The sequence below is a fragment of the Siphateles boraxobius genome, unplaced genomic scaffold (assembly GCF_051911475.1).
Source record: "Siphateles boraxobius isolate OS27281-9 unplaced genomic scaffold, OSU_SipBor_1 49, whole genome shotgun sequence".
NCBI classification, from domain to species: Eukaryota; Metazoa; Chordata; class Actinopteri; order Cypriniformes; family Leuciscidae; genus Siphateles; species Siphateles boraxobius.
In genome coordinates this window covers 7,407,563-7,428,057 of record NW_027509130.1, presented here as the reverse complement: position 1 = coordinate 7,428,057, position 20,495 = coordinate 7,407,563, and the positions used below count along the sequence as shown (strand labels likewise).

The window sequence follows — 20,495 nt, the reverse complement described above, 5'->3', positions numbered from 1 at the left end:
TTTTATTCACAGGTCTCCACCGAAGATGGATAACATCATTGTGGATAATAACAATACCACTCCTATATATCGTCCTTGTGATTTATATTCATCTAACCATATTGGAAAGGGAGAAAGGTATGCTACTTTATTTTATGTTTAGTAATTTTCATTCCCTTTCGTTGTCACTCCGAGTTACGTCGGATGACGACGAATGGGGTTTCGCTTAGAACACCTATCGACTTCGAGTATTACAAAACGAGCCAATGGCAAAGAAATGCCATGGGTCTGCGGAATTTGCATGACGTAACTCCGCCCCACCTCGTGGGTATAAAAGGAGGACGCCGGCAACAGGCAGATATGTTTTCGCTTCGGAGCCAAGAGCATTTCTTCACTCCACAGTCATCTCTGACTTCGCTCTACGAGACGAGCTTCTCTCTCCGGTGTTGGTGTGACGGCGATCTGCAGCGAGCTCACAGTGCCTGCTGATCTGTGCAGTAATCTGCCAGTTTGTGTGTGTCTCCCTGTGCGCTTCAACATCGCGGAGTTTTTTCTCTCCTCTCATAAAAGAGCTTGCACGCGGCACGTCTTTTTAAAGACGGCTCGCCCGTGCATTTCTGGTTGCAGCGGACTGGTATCGGACTCTGATGGGCACGAGCGCTGTCTAGTGTGTTTGATCATGCTTGAACAGCGCTCGTGGGTGACTCATGTTCTCGCAAGGGAACGTGATCATCGCGTCATAAATAGGTCGAGACTCGGTGAACTCGCAAGAGTGAGAGTCCCCTCATCCACCCCCCGACCTTCGGCGGGTGGCCAGGGTGACCTGAGGGTTACGGTCTGGAACAAGGCGCCGACTATGTGTCCGTGACCCCAGCCCCCCTCTTCAATGACGGTGCCCGCTAGTGAACTGCTGATTCCCGCGAGTCTACCCTCTGGTGGCCCGCGTGTTTCAGTTGAAGCTACAGAGGAAGATGCCATGTCTGTTGCAGCATCACTAGGTGGGCTTGAGTCTTCTGGAAGTGAGGGCTCGTCACAGCTGCCACCTTCCGGTGTGCATACGGCTGTGCCTGAGTCTGATCCGGAGATGACGGCCATGCTTTCCTGGGACGATTGGTTTTGGGTAAGGCCGCCGACCCTCGTCCGTGGCAAACCCCAATACCTCTCTTCCCGGACGTGCATGATGAGATTTCGAAGTCCTAGAAGACCCCCTTGTCTTCTCAGGACCTTTCGCTGATCTCATCCGCCTTTTGTCCCCTCGATGGGGCCGCTGCCCTTGGGTACACTGGGGTTCCCCCGGCTGAACGCTCTGTTGCGATGCTATTTGTCCTCAGAGTGCTTCTTCTCGGCGCAATCCTAAGCACCCGCCCGTGGCCTGTAGTTTTCCTCTACGCTTGTGGCGAGATCCTATAGTGCCACGGGACTGGCAGCCGCCTCTCTGCATGCCATGGTCATTCTGCTGGTCCACCTGACCCAGATGCTCATGGACCTGCACGAGGGCGGGACTGACCCAGGGCTCTTCACTGAGCTGCGCGCCGTCACTGACCTTGCTCTCCGAGCGACGAAAGTGGCCGTACGCTCCCTGGGTCAGGTGATGCTCACCATTCTGTGGCTGAACCTGTCTGATGTGCTGGATGTCGCGCGGACCCGTCTGTCCGACATTCCCATATCCCAGGTCGGCCTCTCCGGCGGTGCGGTTGAGGGCTTGGCCAACAGCTCTCAGCCGCTCATGAGCAGACTGACGTTGATTCCGTCCCGACGAACCCGCTGTCCGCCCAGGTCCCTCGGTCTGCCCACCGCCGAAGGCGCCCTCCCACGGCTCCCACCCCGCCCGTTCGGACGCCACAGCCCCTCTCCAGCCCCGCCCCCCGCTACACGCCGGGTTAAGCGGCGCTCCTGAGACGGGCTCCTCGGGGATGGAGCAGACTGAGGTTGACTCTGTCCCGACGGCCCCGCCGTCCGCTCAGGTCCCTCGGTCTGCCCACCGCCGTGGGCGCCCCCCGCGGCTCCCACCCCGCCCGCTCAGCCGGGCCGGCTCTGGAGGCCGCGGTCGGACGCCAAAACAGTCCTCTCCAGCCCCGCCCCCCGCTACACGCCGGGTGAAGCGGCGCTCTTGGGATGGGCTCCTCAGAGATGGGACTCAGTTCTTTCCAGGAGCTGGTAGCAGGACCACTCCTTTCCCCGGGTGAGGGCCGGGGAAGAGTCCTTATTCTCCAAAGAACTGACTCTCCCGTCTCTGAGCACAGAGAGTTCGGACGTCACAGAGCGCCGCCCACATGCAGTGCTCTCCTCGTCCCCCTCTGTCCCGGAGGTGGTTGACACGGCGTGCCGTCCACGACCGCTTCGCCCCTGTCCCCCTCTGTCGCCAGACCCTTGACAGAGCAGGCCCCCGTGGAACGCTGGTCCTTCCCTGGCCTCCTCTGTCAGGGTGCGGTTTTGACCTTGCCCCCACTCCGGGCCGCTATGCCGTCCACGTCTGGGCCGGTCATTCCGCTTCGCTGCACCACCGGGGGGACGTCTGTGGTTCTCGACGCCGCTGGCACAGTTGGGAGCCTGCCTAGAGCTTCCCTATCTGTTCCGCTGGGTCGCGCGAACCATCGGCTCGGCTATGCGATTCAGTTCGCACGGTCTCCTCCCCACTTCAGGGGAGTCCGCTCCACTTTGGTCGATGGCTATGCCCTATCATGAGAGCGGAGGTTGCTACCCTACTGGCGAAGGGTGCGATTGAGACTGTCCCTCCAGCCAAAAGGAGGTCCGGGTCTACAGCACCTACCTCATTGTCCCGGAGAAGTCTGGTGGGTTACGGCCAATCCTGGTCCGAACCGCTCTCTTCACAGGCTGCCGTTCAAGATGCTCCTGGCCAAACGCATTTCTGGATGTGTGCGGCCACAGGATTGGTTTGCAGCGATCGACCTGAAGGACGCCTACTTTTATGTCTCCGTTCTCCCTCGACTCAGAACATACCTACGGTTTGCTGTCAGGGCGCGCGCATATCAGTACGCTGTTTTCCCATTCGGGCTAGCCCTGTCTCTTCGCGCCTTCACAATGTTGTTGAGGCTGCCTTTGTTCCTCCATGGGAACACGGGGTTCGCATCCTGAACTATCTCGGTGACTGGCTGTCTTAAGCTCACTCCTGAGACCAGGTTTGCGAATTCAGGGACCCAGTGCTCCGGCACCTAGCTCGTCTGGGCCTTCGGGTCAACCGGGGAAGGAGTAGACTTTGCCCCGTGCAGAGGAGCTCTTTTCTCGGTATGGACTTGGTCGCCTTCTCCACTCAGCCATTGCTGACTTGCCTGAGACTATCAAACGCAAGAGTGCGGTTCCACTGAAGTTTCTTCAGAGGCTCCTGGGGCATATGGCATCTGCAGCCGCGGTTCGCCGCTCAGATTGCTTCATATGAGACCGCTTCAGCTTTGGCTCCGCGACCGAGTCCCGAGGTGGGCATGGCAACACGGCACCCTCCGAGTACCAGTTACTCCGACCTGCCGTCAGACCTTCACCCCGTGGTCGAACCTCAGTTTTCTACGGGCCGGAGTGCCCCTGGAACAGGCTTCGCGAAATGTTGTTGTAACGACAGATGCCTCCTCCACGGGCTGGGGTGCCATGTGCAATGGACGTGCTGCCGCGGGCTCCTGGACAGGACCCCGACGCCTCTGGGACGTCAATTGCCTCGAGTTGCTGGCCGTACGTCTTGCTTTGCGCCGCTTCCGGGCCGTGCTCAAGAACCAACACGCACTAGTCCGTTCAGACTATACCGCCACTGTAGCGTACATCAACCATCAAGGTGGTCTACGCTCCCGCCGTATGTCGCAACTCGCCCGCCACCTCCTCATATGGAGTCAGAAGCATCTGAGGTCTCTTCATGCCATTATATCCCCGGAGCCCTGAACTGTGCAGCCGACGAGCTCTCACGGCTTCAGCCCCTCCCGGGAGATTGGCGACTCCATCCCCAGTCGGTTCAGCTGATTTGGGACCAGTTCGGGGACGCACAGTTAGATCTGTTTGCCTCTCACGACTCGACCCATTGCGACCTGTATTATTCCCTGACCGAGGGCACGCTTGGCACGGATGCACTGGCGCACAGCTGGCCGCGGGGCCGCAAATATGCGTTTCCCCCAGTGAGCCTTCTTGCGCAGACCCTGCGCAAGGTCAGGGAGGACGAGGAGCAGGTCATTCTGGTCGCGCCATACTGGCCCGCCCGGACCTGGTTCTCCGAACTAGTACTCCTCGCGACAGCACCTCCTTGGCCGATTCCCCTGAGGAAGGACCTCCTTTCTCAGGGACGGGGCACCCTATGGCACCCTCGTCCCGATCTCTGGAACCTCAACGTGAGGCTCCTGGACGGGACGAGGCAGGTTTGAGTACCCTACCACCAGCGGTGGCGGCTACCATCACTTCCGCTTGAGCGTCGTCCATGAGACACGTCTATGCGTTGAAGTGGAACCTCTTCGTCAACTGGTGCTCTTCTCACCGAGAAGACCCCCGGAGATGTTCGATTAGTGTCGTGCTTTCCTTCCTTCAAGATAGGCTGGAGCGAGGGCTGTCTCCCTCCACCCTGAAAGTCTATGTTGCCGCTATTGCCGCACACCATGACCCGGTCGAAGGTAAGTCTGTTGGAAGGCACGACCTGATCATCAGGTTCCTGAGAGGAGCGAGGAGACTGAATCCTCCTCGCCCTCCTCTCGTTCCCTCTTGGGACCTCTCAGTGGTTCTAACTGCCCTGCGGATTGCTCCCTTTGAGCCGTTGCAATCAGTGGAGCTTAAGTTCCTGTCTACGAAGACAGCGCTCCTGGTTGCATTGGTCTCCATCAAGAGGGTGGGGGACCTGCACGCATTCTCCGTTGACGAAGCGTGCCTGGAATTTGGGCCGGCTTACTCTCACGTGATCCTGAGACCCCGGCCTGGTTATGTGCCCGAGGTTCCTACCACTCCCTTCCGGGACCAGGTGGTGAACCTGCAAGCGCTGCCCCCGGAGGAGGCAGACCCAGCCTTGCACTGCTCTGTCCAGTACGCGCCCTCCGCGCCTATGTAGACAGGACGCAGTGTTTCAGGACCTCAGACCAGCTCTTTGTCTGTTATGGTGGGAAGCTGAAGGGAAAGGCTCTCTCCAAGCAAAGGTTGTCTCACTGGATAGTGGACGCCATTGCTTTGGCATACCAGCAGCAAGGTCGACCGTGCCCCCTTGGTGTGACTGCCCACTCCACCCGGAGTGTGGCATCCTATTGGGCTCTAGCGCATGGCGCCTCGCTAACAGACATCTGCAGAGCTGCAGGCTGGGCGACACCTAACACATTCGCCAGATTCTACAATCTCCGAGTGGAGCCAGTGTCCTCTCATGTACTCGCCTCAACCGGCTAGTACTGGACCCGCTCAGGTGTCTTCGCTTGCTCGCCATTCCACTCCACGGACTGGATACGTGCGATATTCTCCTCAGGTGAGCTTCCCCGAAAGCCCTGAGTCCCTCCAGCACTCCTGACGTTGGCGCCAGTGTCTATTGCCTGTGCGTCGGCTAGGTGGCTCCCGTGTGCATGGTCCCTCCCCTGAGCGACCCCCACATGTGTATTTCCACTGTAAGCCTCTTGAGCATGTGTCTTTCCCTTGGCAAGCCACCTTGCCACCCCTGGGGTTGAAATATTCCACCTGCGGCTGGACACCCCAGTGTTCTCCATGTCTCCTTCGGGTCACATGTGTATTCTCTAAGTCCCCCCCCTCTGGGTTGGCAGTAATTGCATATTTCCCCTGAATTTGGGATATGCTCCCCAGTGTACCTTGGTATTCCTGTGCTAAATAGGAGTCCTTCGTCCGTGCCAGTCTCACGACAGGGATCTCAGATTTACGCAGGGCACTGGAAGACAGCTGAGAAGGTGGCGTGATTAGACTGGTAACCCCATTCGTCGTCATCCGACGTAACTCGGAGTGACAACGAAAGTTACGTCTGCCTGCCACTTTCCGCTGTACCGCGGGGATCGCCTGAGCTCAGTCTTGGCTCCTCAGCGAAGAAACATATCTGCCTGTTGCCGGCGTCCTCCTTTTATACCCACGAGGTGGGGCGGAGTTACGTCATGCAAATTCCGCAGACCCATGGCATTTCTTTGCCATTGGCTCGTTTTGTAATACTCGAAGTCGATAGGTGTTCTAAGCGAAACCCCATTCGTCGTCATTCGACGTAACGTCTACGTTCCCTACTCAGGGAACGAGGGTTACATACGTAACCGAGACGTTTTTCATCTAGGAAAAAAAAACACTTTAATTAAAAATTTTAAGTCACAAATGTTTCTGCTTTTATGCAAGGACAAATATTTTTTGTAAGGTTTACATTTATAATATACTAAAGAATTGTTTTGTAAGCGATGTACTGATCAGAAGTGCTTTATTTAATCAACAGAGTGCTTTGAATGGACCTGCGTCATTGTATTTATTGAAGTTCTGAAGATGATAGCGGTGTATGAAAACAGGAAGACAGGTATTATACATCACTGACTGACAATGCTTACAGTGTCCTTTATTACCCCACACTGTAATTATAAAACAACATAAAAATATGGCGCTAAGAATTAGAAAATACATTACTGTGATGTTTATGTCTTATATATGCAAATTAATGCAAAACAAATGTATATGTAAAATGTATAAAACATTATTCATATTATTATAAGAAAAAAAAGTTATATAAAGCAGATATACCCTTTATGCGCTTGCAACATTGTTTTTAATTTCTTAATGATCACTTCATTGGTCATGATGGGTGAGACTGAACTATTAACTAAAGCAAGGAAATATTTGTGATTTAATTTTGAAAATGTATTAATAAGAAAAAAATGACATATCACAATTGACACTGGGGTAAGATTTAATAACAGCTTACGCCAGCACAAACCCTCTAGTCAATTTACTGGTATTTGCACCATTATTTAGTGCCAAAAAAACATGTTAACCTATTTAGCGCTTGACAGGCTGTGATAGTTACTGTAGGAGGAGGAGACGAGCGAGTGAAAGAAGGGAGAGAACTTTCTCCACTCGTGTTCATTTATATGTAATGCCAGAGGAAGATGTTATCCGAACATATCGTTTGCCGAGCCGTAATATTATTAATTACTGAGATCCAGAAACCAACCATCTGTACAACATCTGAGCTTAATGGTAAAGTGTCTGTACAGAAAGCTCTCCTCAGTGAATAACACATGAAAGCCTCCTTAAACTGAGGTTCATCAGACCAGTGAATCCTGTTTCTCACAATTCCAAGCGTCATGTCAGGAATAAACCAGGAACTGTTCATCATCTGAACAACATCATCCCAACACCGAGGTTTCTTCAGTCCAGTTCATGCTGCAGTGAAGCTGTTTATACTGTAATCGACAGGGACTACAGACTGGTTAGGGTAGAAGGAAAGTGACTTCCTAATAAAAGCCTGATCCAGATAACTCATGACCTTAGACTGGGCTGTATGTTCAGTTTCTAATGACAAACTTTACATAAATCCATGCGTGTAAAGTTCATCTTATCATATTCCAAAAGAGGCTGTAATCACTCACTACCAAGTGTGCTTCACCTCAGCACTGAATAGCAATGCCAATGTGACAGTTCAGTTTTTGGTTCTTTTTAATAAATTTGCTAAGTAATTACACATTTCATTATGGGGCACTGAATGTAAAAAACTGAAATGTGAAAAAACTTAAAACAGTTTAGCATATAAGGCTGCAAATATATTCTATTTAGTAATCAACAGCATTTTTTGGTAAAAGTGAAATGATTTCTGTAAATCCAGTTGCCAGATATGCTGTATGGCTCTCCATGTTCTCAGTACTTTTTAAACATAAAAGCAACAAACTATATTATAAAAAATAATAATTAGGGAGAATCAATCAATAATAAATAATTTACTGCCCTTGTGTATTCTGATTATGAGTATTTTAAGATTTAACAACGTTTAATTTCGGGAATCTGAAATCATTATTCAGACTGAATAATCAGTTACTGCCCAACACTGTGTGCAATATTCTCTCTCTTTACTAGACAGGCTGATTGATTGATTGATTGATTGATTGATTGATTTGTAGGCCATTCAGTAAATTAGTCAATAAAAACATGTTGCTGTCACTGTATTTTGTTATTACTAGAATAGATATTATGATCCCAGGATAAATCCATATTCTCTTCTCATTCTTTTGGCTTTTGAATCAGATTTCAGTTTTGTTTTAACACAGAGGAAGAACGTTCAGGAAACCAGAGACGACAACAACAGACTGAGATGAGCCAACAACAACAGACTGAGACAAGCCAACAACAACAGACTGAGACGAACCAACAACAACAGACTGAGACAAACCAACAACAACAGACTGAGACAAACCAACAACAACAGACTGAGACAAGCCAACAACAACAGACTGAGACAAACCAACAACAAAAGACTGAGACGAACCAACAACAACAGACTGAGACAAGCCAACAACAACAGACTGAGACGAACCAACAACAACAGACTGAGACAAGCCAACAACAACAGACTGAGACGAACCAACAACAACAGACTGAGACAAGCCAACAACAACAGACTGAGACGAACCAACAACAACAGACTGAGACAAACCAACAACAACAGACTGAGACAAACCAACAACAACAGACTGAGACAAACCAACAACAAAAGACTGAGACGAACCAACAACAACAGACTGAGACGAACCAACAAGGATCAAATACTTGTAAGTACTCACTGCTGAATCTTAATATGAATCCTCATTAAAAATTAAATAATCATAATTAGCATACATACAATAAAGTGCATATATACATATATATATATATAAACTTGATTGTATTTATGCTCTATAATATTGCATTGACAAGATATCAGTTTAATTCATTTTAAACTAATTGGTGTGTGTGTGTGTGTGTGTGTGTGTGTGTGTGTGTGTGTGTGTGTGTGTGTGTGTGTGTGTGTGTGTGTGTGTGTGTGTGTGTGTGTGTGTGTGTGTGTGTGTGTGTGTGTGTGTGTGTGTGTGTGTGTGTGTGTGTGTGTGTGTGTGTGTGTGTGTTATAGTGCATCTCTGTAATGAAATCATGTACATGTTTGGAGCAGTTGGTCTTGTTTTGTTGAACTCTGTTACACTGACAGCAGAACTGATCCTGAAAGCACGTGAGTACATATCTATAATATTATATTCCATTATAGAAATATTTTAAGATTACACAGATGTATCTAATTACACACATTAAAACATGCTGAAAATAACCGAACACAGCAGGGTTACATTATACAACTACTAAAATGTGCTTTACCATTTTGCTTTCAAATGTCCCGTGCCTCTTCATATCTCTAATGTTATTCTATCACTTTAATTCTTAGGAAACGGTGAGCGAGTCTTGAAGGATCTGAGAGTCATCGTCTTCCCCTACGAATGTGTTTTTGCCTTGTATTGGCTAATTTTACTAGTGCATGCTTACTGTAAGTATCTCTAAAAAAATAAAAATAATTAATATTAGGGGTTCAAGTGCGTAGCACTGAAACCCAATTGTAATTGTTAAAATTTCCAAGGATCTGCATTCTCTCCTAAAAGTGATCAGGCAGAAACTTTGAGAGATGCTAGTTCTCACAGCGTCACCAAGGCTCGGCCCGATCGGCCTGATGGTGGCGCTACATTGATCAAAAGTAGCATACGTAACGGCTCATAACTCCAAACTACTCGTCGCAGAATCAAGTGTATTATATCCTTGACTCAAGACGAACAAAACACACTAATTTTGCATATAGCACAGGAACTGAAGATCGGATTAATATTCAATTTGTGGAGACACATTTATGTGGCCAAGTGTAAATGAACCATTTGAACAAATTGGATCGCTTTCCAGTCAGTAAAAAAGCAGGAAGTGGTGTAAATGGGCCTTTGTGATTTAAGATTTTTTTTATAATCTAAGGAAACCTTTTCCACTATAAAGAACCTTTAATACAATGGAAAGTTTCCATGGATGTTAAAGTTTCTTCACTGAAACATCAATGGCAGTAAATAACCTGTATTTTTAAGACTGTAGCCCAATATGACAGTGAACGGGTCTGATGGGTCACTGGTTTATTTGTCAGTATCCATAATGCTGATTTGTAATAGATGCAAACAGTTATTGAAATGAAGGTTCAATGCTGGGAAAATGAGACAAACATTCACCTAATCCTTACAGAGACTGATTTACTTGCTGCGATTCAGATTTTCCCTTAACTATTAACATTTTAAATAACTTTCTCTCTCTAATGTCTCCTGTCACACAGGGAAGGTTGTTACAACTAAGTAAGTTCAGATTTGTATTCAATATAGCTCTCATGTAGGTCTATGTATGTATGTACATTACATTCAACTGTATATATCAATGTTAAACCTGTAATTGTGTTTTCTAATACAGATTTACACAGAATCAAAGGAACACACGTCGAAGACACAGCTGTCAACTCAGGGTAATACAATAATTATGTGTGAAATAAACTGATCTGCAAGGTTTGACATCTTCACAGTTCAGATGTGTAGTTGCTAAATAACAATGTCTTGCTTTAAACAGAAAACAGCAGAGATTCATGAACTGGAGAATCTGTCAGCTCCTGTTTCACAGAGACAGTGATTGAGACACGGACTCTTCCACATTTCTCCTGCTCTCTGATCATCTATCCGTCTGTAAAAGAGGAGTTCCTCTGGAGGAGAAAAACAACTAAATTAGACTGAAGACTTCAAAATGTGTTGCATCCTGTTGCAGATTGCTTGGATAGTTTTATACTGGTTGTCGGATCATTTAAAAGGTAAATCATGCTATTTTTGTGCTTTTTTTGTCATAAACAATAAGATTTCGGTACAGCTCTTGTAGCGGGTTCTAAAAAAAGTGAATTCATTTCATCTGAGTATTTATTAGTTAAATATGTGGGAGTTGAACATGCTTTGTAAATGTTTATGTGGCTGTTGCATCAGTGATCAGGAATCATGTTTAATGGACAGGCTTTTACTTTTTACTTTCGATGACTCAGAGACTATTTTTACAACTGAAAAAAAAATCCAGTCTGGTAAATCCACAATTATTTATTGTAATGGTGACAATAATGTATAAACTTTTTGTCCCAAAATGTAAAATTATCCCTACTGTTTTTAAAAAAAAATTAAAAATCCTTAATTTACTGCTGTTTTGTAAATGAAATAAGCCATAATTTTCTGCCACAATAGTTGACTGAATGAATTTTTTTTTTACATAACTAATTCAACCAGTTCTCAAGTCAACAGTGCATTAGCCCGATAGCAGAAGTTCCCGGAGCAGAACTACACAACTCTTAAACTGAGAAAAGCTGCCGTGCTGAAGTCGGTGACTAGAGGTCGATGTTCACTAAATGTTGAACATGCACATTTTTTTGGACCAAAAAGTTTGCAGGTTATGCAAAATGCAGAAATGCACAATGTAGGAATTACGCTTTTACCGTGTAAAAAGTGCATCAAAAGATGAACAATAGGCTGCAAAGGCCTTGAAAATGGAAAGAAATAGAAATTGCATGAAATTTTGCAAATAAGCCAAGTTTTATTATATTTCCCCACAAAGTCGCGATAGTAAATCCCAATTTGAGAAGACTGTGGGACACGAGCAGGACAGAGCATCTTGTGTCTCGTATCTTTGTTTTGTCCTGATGTTAATTGACACTGGTTGTAAATGGTCAGAAAAGAGAGAATTTTATATGGCCATGATGTGTCTTTCTACATGGTTGTTTAAGAAATAAAAAGCTACACACTCCATCAATTAGGGTTAGAAGAACTGTTCCCGAACATATAACATGCTAACATAATAATCTCTGCAATAATGATCCAGGTATACCCCTGGTTTCTAAGGGAAGATTTTAAAAGCTACTTAAATGGCCTAATTGAATTTAGGCCTAATCCTGGCTTAATCTAAACCCCGTCTGTGAAACCAGGCCTCAGACTCTTAAGCATTTGCCTATTTAAACAAGTGCTTATAAAGGAATAAAGAGTTGCAGTTACAATAATGTTTTATTTTGCATCATTTTGATCTGATGAAGATCCACTGGATTGAAATGTTAACATCAAATCAGGTGATATGCCAAAAAAAAAAGTTGCATTTGAAAGTATAAAAATAAACTCCTGTTCAGCTGTTTTTGGTCTGATTGATTCCTCAGACTCTTGCAGATTAGACAATGACTTGTCAAGGTGTCTTGATGCCACTTAAACACTTTAAAATAAATTATTAAACATTTTCGTGCACAAGGTCACTACCGAAATCTCATAAACATGTAATGAGATGTCTAAGGTTTGTTTCGCAGTCTTTCATGTTGTTTAACTCTTGTGAAGAATTACAGGTCAAAAATGGAAATAGACTTTTATAGCTTACTTCTTTTACTTTCATTCAAAGACAATCTATATTTCTGACTCAAGAAGACCGCTTTTTCTCATGTCCTTTTCATCTGAGTGAAGCTCATCCAAACTCCTGAAGCCGTCAGTCCTAAACAGACTCATGTGTGCGGTCTCTACCACCAGCGGTAGTGTGCGTACGCACGGTTGGCTTCGGCCATCTTGTGAAGGTCGTGTTTGCGCTTCACCACATTTCCCTCGTTAGTGAAGGCGGCCAGCAGCTCCTGCGAGAGTTTCTCGTACATGTGTGTGCGACGGTGCTTGTTGTCTCTGCATTCTGTGATCAACCACTTCATGGCCAGAAAACGCCGGCGATTATCTGTGAGTGGGACGGGAACCTGCGAGACCAATAACTTAGAGTGAGATTCAGTATTTGATCTGCTTTTACTGAGTTTTGATGCGATTCCTAGAGCTTGACAACATCGTACACTGTATGGAAAAGATCAGAATGGACTTTCTGCTTAACATCCGCTTTTGTGTTTCACCGAAGAAAGGAAGTCATTCAGGTTTGGAACAACATGAGGGGGAGTAAATGATGATAGTTTTCACCTCTTGGATGAATTATCCCTTTACAATTATTCATAAACTTCTATTCAGAGAACTCAAAAATATTGCATTAAATCCATGTACTATAAATCACTCTAGATAAAATGGTACATATTTCAGTTTTCAAAAATGTTTAAGATAAATATAATTGTTGAAAACATGTGGTACATTCTATTCATCACAACTTTGTGCATTTCTGTTGCCATAATTTTTGTTATATAAATACAATTAAATATTCAGTCACATTTCTCAAGATCATTTTATCAATGTTGCTCATTTAAAAAGCAATTAGTGAACCCTAATTCTGAATTTGAATTGAGAATTGTAGATCTACAACAGCTGGGCACTCTGTCAAGAAGTTTTAACAATGTAGCCCAGTCACCCATCTTGAGGGACTTCTAGCTAAAAATAGAAAGCTGAGATGTAATGTAAACAGTGGACCCCCAAAAAAGTATTTGGACACTTAAAATTGCATTAGTTCCATTGCAATTGCACTTAGGTAAGAAAATATCAAACCTATATTTTTTCTCCCCATTAACTTCATAGTTCATGACATTAACTATGAAAATGTTCCACTGATGTTAAAAAAATACTGTTTGGCTTAGTTTATAACCATAAATTTTAAACAAAATAATAAACTTTTAAAACAACATCATATGACAGCTTTAAAGTAAATTGTACTTGCTGTTAGGGTTTAGGAGTTTCTCTTTTTTGCTTTATAACATAAAAGTTCTCAAGCAAATGCTATCATGACACTTTTTACAGAAAGTGAGTTGACATCTGATAAACGCCTCTTTAACATGAAGAAAACATGCGTAAGCAGGTATGACATTGATTGACAGGGTATTGTGGGCACTGAGACCATTATTGATTTATTTATTTAGCAAATGTCAGTTCTTCCAGTTATTATATTACTGCCAATTTGAAAATAAGTTGTAAGACTTTCTATAAAGCTTACCTGGAGAGAAGTAAAGTGAGGAGAGGCCTGTAGGGACTTACTCCATCACTCCTGAAGATCAGCCACCAAATCCAAAGCAAAGTGACTGAGTAAACTGAGGCACAGCTGTCAAACATTCCCTGCTTATAAGACACTCGGAGGTATGAAAGTAGAAACCAGAAGCATGCACAAAGTTTGACTGATGACTCACATGACTGTCATAACTAAGAGTTTTTAGGTCTTCCTCAATCACTTTCTGTCTCTACAAGCTTCTTCAACTTAGTAGAGCAAAACCTTATGATATTGTCTAGAAGTCACTCTATTAAGTGTATAATATTAAGTTTGATTACTCCACTCTTCCACCAAGGCACTTGCGAGTTCTCGGACACATCTGGGGGTACATGTATGGTCACATGTGGTTTTGCATATCAAGGACGATCTGCTGTCCTTCCTGTCTCCATGTAGCATTGTCTTACGCCTTTTACAGTACATGCATTGCAGTGTATTGCTGTGTTCACTTCTGCAGTCCTCAAGCCTCCTGCAGCAGCTCAATGCCATGATCACTGAAACTCAGAGACGCTGGACATCTTTATCCTGGTGTTTTTCCAGAGTCAGTAGAAATGTCTCTTTAGTGTTATTATCTAGCCCTATTCGGACTGGATTAGTTTAACATGGACTTTTACCTTCTGTAAAAAGGTCCGAAAAAATGACCTTTTCTGCGATTTTTCAAGTATGGAGGCGCTTGAAGAAGCATTTAGTTACATTCTAGGTGCAATAATCCTTTGTAATTCATCTAACAAGCAAAAATATTGTTTTAACACTTCCGCATAAAAGCAGAGAAGAAACTGCCAGACAATGAGAAACTTTCCCCAAGAGCTTTCTTCAGAGTCCAGTCTTTGTCCTGCCCAGACTGTTGCTGCAGTTCTTGTTGATGAACCTGATACATGCTTTATGTTTTACTCTTTGGTATTGTATTATTTTTATTGGTTGTTTTGAGTGTCTTCAACAATTACCCTTCTTGTTTAAGTGTGAATGTTAATTAGGTTATTAATGTTCTTTTCTTTGTTCGTTTAGTAAGAGGTTTTACTCCCCTCAGGTGTTTTTGCTTTTGGTTTATTTTGGCCTTTCCTCCTCCTGAAGCCATTGCTTCCTTGTAAGTTTTTTTTTTTAGGTAGTTTGTTTTGTTTTGGTGCTGTGTGCTCAGACCAACGATCTTTAAAAACTTTATTTTTGTCGTGTCCGCCTATACCCTAGACTCATGTGGGACGTAACGGGATGTGGGAGAGCGGGGCACAACCTAACACTTTTTGATTTTCTCAGTTTGTGTAAATCCACTTGGTGTTCAGTGAGTTTCATTTTTCCCCCACATTCATTTCACACATTTCTAGTACAATTATGTGGTTTTGTTTCATTAATACAGTGCATACATTTTTTCTTGATATACCCCGAAAGAATGGAAGTGAAATGTGAAAACATGCTCCATTGTAACATATCCATATGATCTAATAAAAAAATATATACAAGACAAACTAAAATATTTTGTCAATAATTTTTTTTAATAATTAAAAATAATTTTTTTTTTGAGTTTGACAACAAACGCACCACAAAACACACCTATTAAGCATAGTTCAAATCATAATAATAATTAATAATTTCTGAACATTGACTCTCAATCTTTATTCATCTTTTTCTCATGGTTTCTCAATAGAATTTAATAGAATAGCATAGTTCTAATATGGGCACATTGTAACGCAGTGTTACAACATTCCCCACCTGCGCAATTGGGATTTAAAATATCTATTTACACTAAAGAGACTGAAGGGTAAATGTGTTTATGCTGCCCCCCAGCGTCACAGATTTATTTAATAATAAACTCTACACAAGGTTCAAACAATCTCATAATAACGTTGTTTAATTACGTCTAGTATTTAAAAAAAACATTACATGAAGAGATTGTGATGAACAGCTTGTGTTGTAACAGACATTGCTTGTAAAGTCACTTTGAAGGTAAGTGTCTGCTGCTATTTTAGCAAAACAAATACCAAACTATTAAAAATATATATTTAAAAAAATGGATAAAATGCTATTCATAAAATGCAAATATCCATATCAAAGCAGTTAATTATGGATTTTCTACTGTGGAACAGTTTGCGCTGAAGTCTGGGACACTATGTTTTGGGTTAGAAATTGTTTAATTTTTACAATGCAAACTTGCAAAAACCCTCCTGGTTAAATGTGGATACTCATGTTTGGTTTGGTAATATACTAGGCCTACAGTGTGTTTGCTATCTTTATCAGTTTGGCTAAAAAAAAAATAGTAGCCTATATGTTCACATGTGAAATGTTAAATACAAATATATAGGCCTAACACAGAAATCATATACTATTTAAAGGATGTATTACAAATATGTCAGATGTTTTCATTCTGCACATGCATGACATGTATTTTCAAAAGCATGCATTGAGCAAATTGTAATGTTACAAAAAAAATGTCATGCCAAAAAATAAGCAGCCCTTGCTAGGCCAGTATGCCATTGTCCTCTAGTCCAAAGTTTTGAACCCTGATCTTAAAACAAATAATATTGCTTCATTATAAGCCCAAACAAAAATAGGCCTACATGTATGGCATTTAACTTTCTTAATGCATATTTTCCTATTAGACTGTCCCACATTAAAGTGGGATGACACAGATTGCTTTATATAGAAAATATTCTCAACACATTTTAACAATATTATTGCAACATTTGATGTACAAATACATCACAAACAGTTTAGAACATTGATTTCTTGAACGGATTTAAATGTTAATGTTGTAAGATAACTGCACTGAAGCTTAGGTGTCCCGTTTTAGTCAGTGTCCCACTTTACACTAATCCACCCAAAGTTTGTATGTTTGTAAAATATCGACGTCTATACATTTGAAAGCTGGATATACAGAAACAACAAGAGGAACTTCGCTGTGTCTGTTAAACACGCATTCATTCATATTACCATTTCTTTGTGTGGGTAATAAGCTAGTTGTTATTGTTCAAGCTATTATTTAAGCTTGTTATTGCGTCGCGCGCATAATTTTAGAAAGCGGAAGTAAGTTAAAAGCGAAAGCGAAAGTTTAGGTGTGGCCTCGCGTGAAAGACTGCGGACAAAAACTCTTATGTTCATGATAAAATTATGATTTTATTATAGCCCTTTTTTGTGTGTAAACTATGTACATTAAGTTTATTGTTGTAGTAGGAATACTCCTGGTATTCGCTGATGGTACGTATTATCACTTACGTTGAAACACGAAAATAGACTTCGAGTGTTTCTTTCTCATTTATTAAAGCTATCAGTTTCTCTGTTATTTCTCTATAGGCTTCACTGTGCGTGGTCCATCTGGTCCTCTGGTTGTTCCTCTGGGATCGTCCGTGGTTTTGCCCTGTTATGTTGATAAACCTTTACCAGTGGAGGGCCTGGAGGTGCAATGGGGAAGAACAGACTCAGAGACTCCGGTTCATTTGTTTCTAAATGGTGAGAGTCGATCAGAGGTCCAGCAGCAGGATTATCATGATAGAGCTCATTTCTATACTGACCAGATTCAACATGGAAACTTCTCCCTCCGTCTGGACAATCTGACAGCTGAAGATGAGGGAAATTACACATGTAAAGTTTACAGTCAGCAGGAGTCTAATGAGACTGTGGTTCAAATAAAAGATGTTGGTGAGTGAGAGCCACTTGAATTCTGGTGGAAAATTTCAATCAAATGCCATTTTATGTATTTTATGTGTATGTTAAACCATTATTCTTTCAGAGCGTCTGCTAGTATCAGGATCGAGTCGCTCCATATCTGCATATGATGGTGAGGACGTCACTCTGAACTGCTCTGTCGACTCTCACATAAAACCTGAACACATTGAAGAGCTTTCATGGAAAAGAACAGATGGAGATATTATGGTTCTGCTCTACCTAAACAATGAGGCTTTACCAGATTCATCAGATGAACAATACAGAGACAGAGTTGAGTTCTTCACTGATGAAATCCCCAAAGGAAACTTCTCTCTCAGACTGAAGAGTGTCAGAACTGAAGACAAAGGAGTTTACATGTGTGAAGTGTTTGCTGGAGGACTTTCAGCCAATACAACTGTGGTACTTGAGCAACTGGGTGAGTCGACAGATAAATCAGGAAACAATGTAAAACTGACAGCTTGTGTTTTTAATGATTTTTGATGTCAAAATAAATAATGCATTCTGTTATCACTAGCCAACCTTCTTCAAATGCTATTGTGTAAACAAGATGGTACTTTAGCTATTTACACTTTTGCGAAAGGTATCTACCTTTTTCTACATTAGGGGCCAGATTTAATTTAAAGTAGTGTGAGATAGCATTAATGCCATAGCGTCAATAGGAGTGTAAAGTTCTGTGGCATAGTAAATGCATATTAAAACTAAGCGTTGTAAGCTCCGTATTTTGTGGAGGAGACGAGCTGGGGATTCATGCAAACAGAATTTTCTGCTGATTAGGATTTCTAAAGGGAATTTTGAGCAGGTTCTGGTGTACGCATGGCGTAATTTCATCTATAAAATACTTTTCAGAGAAGAATTGTTCTCATTCATTCCTATTGCCAAATTTTTCTTTATTGTTTTAAACAAAACTCTTTTTTGTTTTTATGCAGTTTCGCCTATAAAATAAACATAATTTATAATGTTTAGATATTTCTACTGGAAACTGAAGAGGTTATACTTTATGTGGTAACACTTTATTTTACAGTGTCTTGTTACATATCTGCCCTACAAATGCAAAAGACTTTAACTCGCTAGTGTGGAACTGAGAAAAATGACTTGAACATTTTTAGTTGTCCAGCCAAATTAATTCTAGGTAGGACACTGGAAATCTGGCAATTGGATGTTTGAGACAAGAAACTGTTGCCAGTATTTTACTGTAAAAAAGCCTGGTAAGGTCTAACAGTGTAGCCTCTTTATAGTGTGGATCACGACTAATTCTCATGTTGAAGAATCTGTTATCTGCTTGACAACTGATATATGCTACTGCCCACTGACATGCTTTGAAATCTATTGTTAACCATTTTTTTGTGCCCATATCAGGGAAATCAACATTTTTTCCTGGGGGAATCCCCACAATTGTTTACTGCATGTCTAGTAAATCCTTACAGTAGTTTTTAACACAAAAGAGGGTTAGTAAATCTGGCCCTTCATGTAAATAAGTGCTTGCAAATAGGAATTCCTTAAAATACTTTAATTGCAAATTCTTCATAATTATTCCTCTATAAACCAATGACTATTTATAGCTAAATGATTCAGTGCAGTTATATGTTTTAACTTTTATTAATTTCCAGGATATGAATCCTTGATATCAACAATTACATTTTTGATATCAACAATTACATTTTTGATATCAACAATTATATTTTTGATATCAACAATTACATTTTTGATATCAACAATTTTCACTAGTGAAATGTCACCATAGGCTGCCATTCAAAATCAATTGTTGATATCAAGAATTGATTTCTTACTAGTAAAAATATAATTTTTGATATCAATAATTACATTGTTACTAGTTAAAATGCGAATTCCTGATATCAATAATTAAATTGTCACTAGTTGAAATGTCTATTCTTGATATCAACAATTGAATTGCTACTAGTAAAAAATTTCATTTTTGATATCTGAAAATGTATTTCTGATATCAATATTATTCAGGATTACTAAAATGGCTTTCTTACTAGTAACAATCACACTCATGATATCAGAAATTAACATTGTCACTAGTGAAAATTGAATTATTGATATCAAAAATGAACATTGTTACTAGTAGCAATTCAATTGTTGAAATCAAGAATTGACATTTCAATTAGTGACAATTGAATTCTTGATATCAAAAATAAAGGTTTTTACTAGTAAGAATTGTATTTCTGATATGTGAAATTGGAATTTCAACTAGTAAGAAATAAATTCTTGATATCAACAATAGATTTTGAATGCAGCCTATGGTGACATTTCACTAGTGAAAATACAATTACAGATATCAAGAATGATAGTTTTTACTAGTTGCAATTGACTTGTTGATATTAAGAATTATAATTTTAACTAGTGAAAATGTAAATGTTGATATCAAGAATTAGCATTGTTACTAGTGAAAATGTAATTCCTGATATCAAAAATTGTCATTGTTACTAGTAGAAATTGTCACGGTGAGATGTGGAGATAAACCCAAACGCAGACAGTATAAAATAAGACACGGTTTAATGACAAAAACAGGAAAACAAAACCCACGAGGGGGCAAAACAGAGGGAACACAGAATACCAGACTGACTAGACTAAACTGGGAAACAAATGAACAAGAAAACAAACAAGACTTCAAGAGATGCTAACAATGACTAGATGTACACAGGGTACTCACGATCAACGTATAACAATGAACCGACACAAGACAGCAAACACAAGGGGATTAAATAGGAAGACTAATCAAACATAACAGGTGACACGGGTGAAACACTAATGACAGAATCAGGATAACAAGGGGGCGGGGTAACGAGACGAGACAACACAAGCACATGACCAAAACACAAGGCCATGTGCTTGCACACAGAACATGGGTCTGTCATGATCCTGCCAAAATACTAGAACTCACAGACCTGATGGCAGAATCATGA

The 20,495-nt window shown here is 42.2% G+C and overlaps 1 protein-coding gene across 1 annotated transcript in view; it reads left to right on the top strand.

Annotated features, from left to right (window-relative positions):
• LOC143710960 (uncharacterized) overlaps positions 1-20,495 on the top strand; it is a 52,759-nt gene that overhangs the window by 12,793 nt on the left and 19,471 nt on the right. Inside the window, exons 12-17 of the mRNA XM_077202226.1 lie at positions 13-117; positions 6,362-6,439; positions 8,181-8,681; positions 9,020-9,115; positions 17,197-17,541; positions 17,633-17,983. Coding sequence (XP_077058341.1) covers positions 13-117; positions 6,362-6,439; positions 8,181-8,681; positions 9,020-9,115; positions 17,197-17,541; positions 17,633-17,983 — 1,476 coding nt within the window. The remainder of the gene's footprint in view (positions 1-12; positions 118-6,361; positions 6,440-8,180; positions 8,682-9,019; positions 9,116-17,196; positions 17,542-17,632; positions 17,984-20,495) is intronic.